The sequence below is a fragment of the Leishmania panamensis genome (assembly GCF_000755165.1).
Source record: "Leishmania panamensis strain MHOM/PA/94/PSC-1 chromosome 30 sequence".
Classification (NCBI taxonomy): Eukaryota; Euglenozoa; class Kinetoplastea; order Trypanosomatida; family Trypanosomatidae; genus Leishmania; species Leishmania panamensis.
Window position 1 is genome coordinate 353,218 of NC_025877.1, and position 10,416 is coordinate 363,633.

Below are 10,416 nucleotides of genomic sequence, written 5' to 3' on the forward strand. Positions count from 1 at the left end.
CAGGCTTCGTGTCTGACTCGCCGTTATCACAGCAGAAGCTATCCGCGCTGAAAATAGGTTTCTACATGCCCCTCTTCCTCTCCTCCTCTTCCCCCTCTTCCCTCTCTCTTTACCTCTTTGTTCCCCCCCCTTTTCCGTCTATGCTTTGGTGATGGTGGCCGTTTTATGACATGGCCACATTCTTTAATCCTACTGCTCCCTTTCCGCACCACAGGAGACAACGCTCGGGAGGTAATTCTGCTGCTGTTCCTCTCCCTGTCTGGTATTAGAGGAGGCGCGTAGGCGTTTTTGGGCGAGTACGCTTGTGAGTGAGTATAGGTGAATATACGCAGCAGAGACTAGCCCCTCGTGGCTCCTACCCGAAAAGCCACCCCCCGCTCAGTCCTGCAATTCACTGCCTCGCAGCAGCAAGAGCAATCTACAGCTTGAGCTACGTTTCGGCTCGTACGGCCGCTGCGACGACAACAGTGCGCTTGTGTGCTCTCTTTCTCTCTGTTTCTCTGTCCTGTCTTCTTCCCTCTCTGTTCTTTCCGTCAGTTGTCACTTGGAAGATGCAGGGACTCTCAAAGGATCTGAAGCTGTACACCAGCGGCCATCGCGGCCGTCCTGCACTCATCTACGAGCCGAGGATGAACCTTGTTTCGCCTTCCTTTGTGAAACTCTTCGAGGCGTGTAACTGTGATACGGAGACGACAGCCTTTCTCGTCCGGTATCGAAATATCAGCTTGTGGAAGCTGTTGTTGGCAGACCTCCTCTCTCTCTTTTTCTCGCGCACCACCGCGCACGGCTTTGTGGGACGTGGTACGATGTTTGTGTACTCGACCGAGCAGATCCGGCGCTTACTGCGACCGCCGCAGACGCCGCCCACGTCCCCGCTGCCGCAGGACTTCCAGTTCGACAGCCTCCTCGACATCGGTGCTGGCGACGGCGGCGTGACGTCGAAGATCGCTCCTCTCTTCAAAACAGTGTACACGACGGAGTTTTCGGCATCGATGCGGTGGCGGCTGCGTCGCCGGGGCTACGAGGTGCTGCCGCATGATGACCCCTTTCATATAAACACCGCGGGGAAGCTGCAGGAGCGCCGCTATTTTGATGTCATCGCGTGCAACAACGTGCTCGATCGCGCCGACACGCCACGGACGCTGCTGCAGGAGATACGAGACTCGCTCAAGCCCAACGGCTTCCTGGTGCTCGCGGTTGTTCTTCCTTGGTGCCCATTCGTCGAGAATGGCCCGCGGCAGCAGAGGCCCAACGAAGTTCTCCCAATGGAGGGCGGAGAGTGCTGCCGTGGCGCTTCCTTCGAGGCGTCCATGTCGAAGCTGGTCGAGAATGTGCTGGTGCCGATGGGCTTCGAGCTGATTCGCTGGACGAGGCTCCCCTACCTATGTGAGGGCAACCTCCGCCTTGAGTATGCCGTGCTAAACGATGCCGTGCTCATCCTGCGTAAGAGAGGGGATATCACGAGTTTAAAGTAATCGTGGCCCTCCCCTTTCTCTTCTTTTGGTTCTCGACTCCCTACCTGAATAGTGAGATGCAGAGAGGAAGGGCTGCAATCACGTCCTTGCGTCAATGCGTATGTGCCTGCATGCGTGTCTACGAGTGCACTTTCCGTTTTACTTCACCTCGCACGTTTCCCGTTGTTGATTCTCCTTTCCCTGGTCCCTGACGACAGCGGGGAGGGGGAGAGGAGGACACACTTCAGTGCGTGCTATCCCAGGGGGCTCAGTACACCACTCCGGGTGGGGAGGCCGTGCACCCCCTCCCCCCCGCTCGCCCTGCCAATACCGCGCCACCCCTGGTGGGGACCGGGCCAAGTGCCTGTGACGCGGAGAGGTCAGGGCGATTCACCGACACGGCTGTCCGCGGCCAGGTCCCTGGACGGCGTGGCGTCGGAGCATCCTGCACCAGTGAGCACGTTTGTGTCGCCCACATGATGGGCAGGGTGTCGGCGTGACTCGAGCGTACCCCACCCCGACGGGGATGCACCGGGTTGGCGACCGGCCTAGTGGGTGCGGCTGCGCGGGGGCTTGAGATGCGTGGCGTGGGCAGCGTCTGCGGCAGGGGCCGTGCACCGATGGCGGAGTTGGCGCATTGCTGTAGCATGCGTCTCGGACTGCCGTGCGCCAGGCGATGTGCCTGCGGCAGACCGGCGCACGTGGGGGGGAGGGTGAGGGGGGACGGTGGAGCGGCGTTTGACCGCATGTGCTGTATATGGCAGAGAGTGGGCCCGCTGAGCTAAACATTTCTTTGATTGGCTGCTCTCTTCGTCGTTCCGCTGTTTTTTTTTTTTTGTGCTCTCTCTCTTTCTCTGTTACCTCCCCGGAGTTTTGGGTAATGCCGAAGGGTGTCTGATCGCCCCCTCTCCGCAGCTCTTCTTACTGATTTGCGTGTTGTTTCGTCTCCCTCCACATTCTCTGCGTCCCTCTGCTCTGCTCTCCCCTCCTTTCCGCTACCATTTTTTCGTTGCATTTGCGTGTGCGTGTGTTTATCGTGTGAACTCCCGCGCTCTGTCGATGCCCATCCCCCTTCTCTCGTCGCCGTCGCCCGTTTGTTGATGCATCCGCTGTTGGACCCCCTCTCCTCGCTTTCCCTCTGCCCATCTCCGCCACGGAGATACACGCAGAGGGGATGACAAACGAAGCGCGAGGACGAAGGGGAATGATGCGGCGCTGAGCGGAGCGGGGGTGGGTGAGCGTGCGGGTGTGATGCTTGTTGCATGTCTGCTCCCTGCTTCATTTCTGTGTGTCTTTCGATACCCATTTCCTTTCTTTGCCTTGCACTCTCGATTAGTGCACCTCCGCACCCTCAAACTCTCTGCATGTCTCTGCGAGTGTGCTGTGCTGTGCTGACGTGTCCTTGTGTACTTTGTCACGCCTCTATTGCCGCATCGGAGGTGCACCTGGTGAGGTGGTACGGAGACGGGAGAGTGGAGGAGAATAGGACAGGTCGGGGGTGTTAAGGAGGAAAGAGCGATACGTGGGGAGTTCACCCGAGGGAGCAGGGGCAGCTGGGCAGCGGTGAGCACACGAAAAAAAGCTGGCGCCGTTTTTCCAGAAGCGAACGGAAAAAAAAATGAGGCACACATGCAGGCCCAGTAGCACACGTGTGTATGTATGGGCGTGCGTGAATGTGTGCTTTATGCAACCCTCCCGGTTCCCCCCTCTCTCTGTGCACCCCTTGTGTGCTCTTTTCTTCTTTGCTTGTTCTCCTTCCTTGTGAGTAGTGTGTAAGTAGCAATGCTGTTGTGTGTGGTTGTGCGCTGGTAGGGGGTGCAGCCTAGGATAAACACGAAAAGCGAAAGCAAAACGACCAACAACACCAGAAAGGAACGAAGGGGAAGCCATGCACGACGAAAAAAGAAAAGGCAGCAGCGCAGTGGTACCACCATCAGCAATCGCTTCTACGCGCCGCAAGTGCGAGATTGTTGTTCGCTCGTTGTATATGTGCGTGTGTGCGCGGGTGGTGCTGTCATGTCCACTGCCTCACTGATCGGGGGCGGTGCGGTATTTTTCACTGTTTGCTTTTTTCTGCGCTCCTAATGTTGTGAGCACCTCAGTTTTGGCCGGCTCTGCCTTTCACCCCTTCTCTCTCCATTGCCCCTTCCTCTCTTCCCTACCGTCCTTCTCCGCCTACAGTGTAAGGGAGCTAAGCTGCAGAGACACAGGGAACCGCCCAAGAAAGAGGCTCCACGAGGGAAGCACCAACACCAACCCCCGACTCACTCTTAGCACAGACGAACGAAACAGTCAGCGCAAGTCGTGTGCTTTCGCGTCCTTTTTTTTTTCTGCAACCTGTGCTCGCCTTGCCGGCGCGTCGTCCGCCGGTGTCGCTGCGCAAGCGCTGCCTCTTGCCACCTCTATAACCCGTCTAAACTCACCCATCTAAGGAATCGATAGTCGTGCTCTCGCGTCGATGAACGCGCCTCCGATGCCACCGGGCAAGGTGCCCCCACGACCGCCGGGGATGAAAGTGATGCCGCCCATGCCCCCCGGCTTCAAGGCACCGGGCCGTGGTGGGGCAGCGCCGCCGATGCCTCCGGGTCGTGTTCCGCCGCAACCACCCGGGATGCGTAGTGGTGGTCCTCCGCCGATACCGCCGATGCCACCTGGCATGGTGAAGCACGCGCCGCCGCCACCATCCGGAGGAGCACCCGCCGCCCCTGGTGGAGGGTCATACCCTCGCTATCCTATGCCACCCGGCCGTGGCGGCGGCGCTCCACCGGCGCCCGCGCAAGGTGGCGCTCCACCGCCAAGTGCGCCGCGCTACCTGATGCCGCCGTCCGCTGCCGGTGCGGAGATGCTGACCATCTCTCCCTACGCTGCATCTGGTGCGCCTGCGTCCCAATCGCAGTCGCAGAATCTTCAGCAGTATCCCTCACAAGACCCATACGGCAGTGATCGGAGCGGCATGTACCCCCCAGGGCGATACAACGACTACGAAGGCGGCGGCCGCAGTCGGCGTCACGGCAGGGGAGAGCGTGCTCACCGCGGCGGTGGTGGGCGCGAGCGTGGCGGCGACCGTAATGACCGTGGCGAGCGCCCCGAGCGAAGCAGTCGCCGTGGCGGCGGCCGTCACCGCGACGAGGCCCCTCGCAACCCGCCGATGCGTGACCCAACCAACACCGTCTGGGTTGGCAGCTACGACCCGGCCTTCCACTCGCGTAGCATGCTATGCCGCGCATTTTGGCCTTTCGGTCGCGTCATGGAAATCTCGATTCACGATGGCAAGTCGTACGCCTTTGTGCACCTGCGGCGCACCGAGGAGGCCAAGGCTGCGGTCGATGCTCTCATGGAGAGTCGCGAGTTGGGTGCCGCGATCTTCAACTACAGCAAGATGCACGACTACACGGAGGAAGAGATGAGCCTACCGCATGACCCCAATATTGTGGAGGAGCCGCCTGTCACAGATCCCGCGCCGGCACCAGCGCCTGGTACCCGGCGTCAGCGTGACTACGACGGCAGCCGCGACCCCTGTGACGAGCGTGGCGCGCGCGAGGCGGAGTGCGTCCGCGATGCCCCGGCGCCCCCGCAGCGCCGTGCGCGGCACGAGCGGGAAGCCAAAGAGCCGTCCAACGTCTTGTGGGTTGGCAACCTCGTTCCGTACATAACAAATGAGAAGCTGACCGAGGTGTTCGAGGTGTTTGGCCCCATCTCGAGCGTCTCCCGTCTCGGTCGCTCCAACATGGCCTTTTTGCACTACGAAACGGTCGAACAGTGCACAATGGCCATCGAAACAATGAAGGGTAGGCCGATTGAGGGGGTTATGCTGAGCTTGAACTATGGCCACGACGCCCAGCATGCGAACGACGTGGCTGGTGGCAGCGGCACCGGCGCAGAGGGACCGGCAGGGAGTGGCGGTCACAACTACGGCAACGTTCCCCTCACCGCCGACGGTATTCCTGTCAACGAAACACCAACGAACATCATTTACCTCGGCCATCTCCCCGCCGATGCGGAGGCCAAGGATGTCGAAGATTTATTCACGCCATACGACGGTTTCATCTTCAGCAAGTTTGTCGGTACCAGTGGGATCGGCTTTGGCCACTTCGACACAATTGAGTCCTCTCGGCTGGCGCGCGCAGGGTTGTCCAACGCGATGATCAAGGGGACACCGATCCGTGTGAGCTTCGGCAAGCAGAATCACACGTATACCATGGCTGATCGGCGCCGCATCGGTGAGCCAGCCCTGGGCAATGGCGGCGGTGAGTTCAACTTGGACGCTATGATGCGCGGCCCCGGCGTGCAGTTGGACGGCACCACCGGCGCTCTTGTGGCTGGCGGCTACGGCGGTGGGACGTTGGTTCTGCCGGCCATGGGCGGCGGCGCTGCCGGTGGCGGCATTGGTGGTACAGAGAGCAATGTGTATGTCCGCAAGCGCGAGGCGCCGGAGATGACCTTGGAGAACCGCCTTCAATCATTGTTGGGCAGCACGTACAACAGCTGTGGCGCCAGAGGCCTCGAGATCAGTCCGAGCCAGATTCAGGCAGTGTGTCAGCTCGTGGACAACTGTGTCAGCGAGTCCGCGTGCGAGACGCTCCGGCAGGCGCTCACGCTCTATTCCCCGCTGCGCGCTGTGCACATTTTTAACGTGGTGGCGAAGCGCATGAGAGAGTTCTCTGATGACCCACACAAGCGCCTCTTCGTGCTGTACGCCGTGACGCACGTGCTACTTGGCGTGTCCACCGAATATGTTCCCTTCACTGAGGCAGCGCTCAACGCCTACCTGATGGTGCTGCTGGTGGCGAGTGAGGGGCAGACAAGTAGCGGCATGGATCGCCTGACGTTCATCATCGAAAGTTTTCAGCAGCATCCCTTTGTCGAGAAGAAGTCCAACGCAGGCAAGGAGTACGAGGAGCAGTTTCGGGCACAGCTGGACGAGATCACCAATCGTGCGAAGGCCGAGCAGGATCTGCGCTTGCTGGCGACGCGCCGCCGCCGCCGCAACTAATCCATGCCGGCAACTGTTTCGTTCCCCCCGCTCTCTCTTTCCCCTCTGCAGTTGTCTGGTGGCTCCTTTTTCCGCGGCCCGCCTGTGTGTTTTTTGTTTGTTTGTTTGATTTCTCTCTGTATGTGTGTAAGTGCACTTGTTTGCGTGTGTCTAAGCGGGCTATTGGCTGTTTCTCTCTTGGGCTCTCTCCTGGGGCACGCACCACCGTCTCTCTCTCCCTGTGTGTGGCTGTGCTTGTGTGTGCGTGCTTTGTTGTTATCGACGGAAGTGGTCCTCTCTCCACCCCCCACCCCCCACCTTAAAGCCTCAAAAAGGGACGGAACTGAGAGCCACGCGCCATGTGTGTTTGTGTTTTTTTTTTTGCGGCCGTACTGCTCGTGTGGCGCACTGTGCAGAGGCGTTTTGTATGAGCGGCTCCTTTGGTATGTGTCGTTCTTCCCCCGCCCCCTTCTCTTTCACTTGACGGCCTCTGCGGGTTCGCTCCTCTTTTCCTTCTCGTATCCGGTGCGTGCTCACACGCGCACGGGTCTCACTAAAAAGATAGCAAAGTCGAACAGGCGAGTGAGGCGTTTACCCACTGGCACACCCATGCACGCCTACACCCAAACGTACACCCAAACACCTCCCCACCCCCCACACACCCACACGCATTAAGTAGATGAGCAGCGGTGAAGGAAGAGACAGCATGCCGGCCACAAAAGAGGACAGAGCGTGCGAATTTGGAATGCGACTGTTGGGGTGAATGACCCTGGTTTTACTCAATAAATGATCAAAAGCGAAGGCGGCGGGCAATGTGTCCTCTCTTTCCCCCCTACCTTCCCTCTTACTGCTGCTTACTCTTGCTGTTGACCGCCTAACGCTCTGCTGCGAAGCTACCGTGCCCGTGTACTCACCATATGCAAATCCCACCACCTCTTTCTTCTCCTATCCTTTCTCCTCTTTCACTATCACGGTTTCAACGGCTTTCTCTCTCTCTCTCTCTCTCGCCCCACTTCACTTCTCCTCTGCGCCTCCCCCCACTTCCATCGTGTTACCCTTTTTTCAGGTCTACGATGCCGAGCCTCTGCATCTTTCTCCCTCGTATCTCTCTCCCTGCTTCTCCGCCTTTCCTCGCACCCCATCCTACTGGATTTCATGCAGTCCTCTCCCTCTCCCCGCCATGATGATGCATAGCGTGAAAAAGGGGGGAGGGGGCGAGGCACACTGGAAAGGCGGAGGAGAAACAAACTACTGCAAGGCGCGCCTGTGTCTGCGTCTGTTTCTTGTGGTTTATCTTTAGACCCTCTTTCTGCCTCCGTATCTCACACTTCTCTCGCATCAATGGACCCGCTTGAAAATGCCTCTTTTCCTTTCTCCTCTTTCGGTGCTGTTTCACGGCCATCATCTCTTTCCTCATCTTCCTCCCATCGTCCACCGGCTCTAGAAGTTGCCCTCCGCATTGTGCCTTGCTAAGGTGACGAGGCAGATGCGCACCGTAGAAATCGTGTGCTTCTCGGTCTTCACTTGCACCGCGCATTCACTCTCTCCCTCTCGTTCTCTCTACACACGCTCAGTAGAAGCGGCCCTAAAATGTGGAGAGTATGTCTACTGCCTCACTGCGTGTTAGTGCGCTCGTTAGGCGCTAAAATAGGTACGGATCACACACACACACACACCCATGCATGGAGTTCCACAAGGTTTTCGAGGAGACACCAGCTCTCTCCTTCCTTCTTTCCTCTTTCTATTCCAACGCTTACATTCATCATGCCACTTTCTCTACTTTAGCTTTGTCTGTTATTGGCAGCCCAAGTACGGTTAATCGTGGCACCTCGCACTCTTCTTTTCTATAGAGGTGGTTGCCATCAAGGCCGTACAAGATGCGCGGGCTCGGTGCTGCGGCGGACGTGGGCGCGTTGCTGGTGATACCTATGTTCTTGGCACGTCGATCATCACCTTAGCCTTCTGACGCCCGTGTGCACGAGCGAAAGACATCGGTGCCCATTTTTCTCTGCTTGTGTGTGCCCTTCACCCCCTCCCCCCCCCCCCACACACATCCACACACTCGTATGAATTCGTCGCTTCTCCAAGATGCATTAGTGCAGTGATTATGTTTTTCGACTCAAGTGATGACGGCGGCTGGTGATGTCAACATGATTTTCCCCCTTTCGTCTTTTCATGGGTTGAGGTAGCGGTGCTCTCTCTCTCTCTCTCTCGTGCGCGCGCGCTTGTGAGGGCTTTGTATGTATGACCTAGTGCGGGAGCGTAAGAGAAAGTGTCGACTCTTACCACGTGCGTACAAGCATACGCGCCGGGAGCAGGCAGCTTTTGCCAACCAATGTCTCATCTTCGCAAGCGTTGGTGCCCCGTCGTACGCTCAGGCTCTTGTCCACATTGATGAAGGGAAGTCAAATTGAAGAGCGAGAAGCAGAACACAACGGAGGTGATGTACCCCTTCACCTCCTCTCTCCCACGTTCGCGCAGATCCCAGTGGGCAAAGAGGGAATTCTTCTTGGATGGTTCCTCATTATGTGTTGGGCCTCGGAGTGTGCCAGGTCGTTCTCTCTATCTCTGTATGTACGCAGTTTTGTGTATGCTAGCAACGTGGTTGCACACGCCGCATCAGTAGAGCGACATCATTTTTCCTAAGAGTAATGCCTGCTGGCGATGCCAACGCGAGTCCTCTTTTTCTCTAGTATTTGTTCCTCTCTTTCGTGTTCCTAAAATGTTGGGAGGGAAGTGGTGGGCTGGGCCGCACGACCTAGTGCTCCGTCCCTCCCCCCTTTTTGTCTCCGGTGCGCAGCTTTCACCAACCAGCTTGGTATCTTTTGCGGTCGAGACTTGCAAGTGCGCAGCTGCCGCACTCTTCGATAGATACTTGAAGTCAAAGTGAAGAGCAAGATGAGATGCATCTACGCTTGAAAGCTGTGTAGAGGTGTATGTAGGTGTGTATGACGGCAACTGCGGAGTTCACACGGGAAATACTCGATTGACCCGCTGCATCAGTACAGCGACATCATCTTTTCGAGTGGTGATGCCTGCTGGCGATGTCAGCAAGATTGCATACCATATGCGGTATCCGACCTGTACTTGCAGTTGAAAAAGAAACCTCTCGGGCATGCTCTACTGTTGCGTCTTTGACTGGGGTGGATGGGCAACGACATAGGAGGCAAGAAAAATGCACAAGCAATAGACGATGCAGAAGCAATACGGCGCGCGGGCGTCCTCGTCGAGGTGTGTGTACACACACGCACACACAGATGGGACACGTCCGTCGTACCGCTGATGATCAGCTTAAAATCTTCGCCTGAGTGTCACTGGGGAGCATCCATGCTGTTCAACCTTTCATCTTCGAGCCCTTTTAATTCTAACAGACGACGTGCACGTGTCTGTGTATCTCCCTCCGCGTGCGCTGGGGGGCTGCTAGCATTGGCTAACACCTGAGCAGAGCGACTAGAGCTTGTACACCTCCCTAGAGGCGTTGAAACGCGCAGCATGTGCTTGTGTGATGCTACTCATCGACCCCCTAATCAGATAGGGGCATTATTTGAGCTGACTGTGCTACACTGATGCATGTTGGGAAAAGTAGAAGAAGAGGGACACTAGGAGGCAAGGCGTGTGTGGTGCTGCACACGCTTCTGCCTCGTTCCCGAGCACAGTTCTTCTGGTGTTGTGCCTTTCTCTTATTCGTTTTCTCGAAGTGATGCGCCGAGCAATGCTACGTCGGCAGACGTCGCCACGCGCACATCGGAGCAAAAAAGAAACACACCAATGCCCCCCCTCCCTCCCCCCATACACCCACATACAAGAAAAGGCTTATCTGATTAGCATCAGACTGAAGGAGTTGCCAGACGAGGTATATATATATATATATATATATATATATATATATAGTAGTAGTAGTGGTAGTACGTACTTACGTTACGTTAACGTACGTCGGACGTAGTTCGTACGTTACGGTCGGTCGGGTCGTCGTCCGTCGGCCGACCCGAC

At 57.3% G+C, this 10,416-nt stretch overlaps 2 protein-coding genes across 2 annotated transcripts, besides 1 other annotated feature; both read left to right on the forward strand.

The window, feature by feature from the left end:
• Positions 1–551: 551 nt before the first annotated feature.
• On the forward strand, positions 552–1,475 carry LPMP_301150 (DREV methyltransferase, putative; the record flags this gene model as incomplete). The annotated part of the gene is made up of 1 exon (XM_010702845.1): positions 552–1,475. One exon carries the CDS (start codon positions 552–554, stop codon positions 1,473–1,475), a length of 924 nt encoding a protein of 307 aa, XP_010701147.1.
• Positions 1,476–1,671: 196 nt separating this feature from the next.
• Positions 1,672–2,234: a repeat region.
• Positions 2,235–4,602: 2,368 nt separating this feature from the next.
• Positions 4,603–6,447, forward strand: LPMP_301160 (RNA-binding protein, putative; the record flags this gene model as incomplete). The annotated part of the gene is made up of 1 exon (XM_010702846.1): positions 4,603–6,447. The coding sequence occupies one exon, from the start codon at positions 4,603–4,605 to the stop codon at positions 6,445–6,447; it is 1,845 nt and encodes a 614-aa protein (XP_010701148.1).
• Between the last annotated feature and the right edge of the window lie 3,969 nt (positions 6,448–10,416).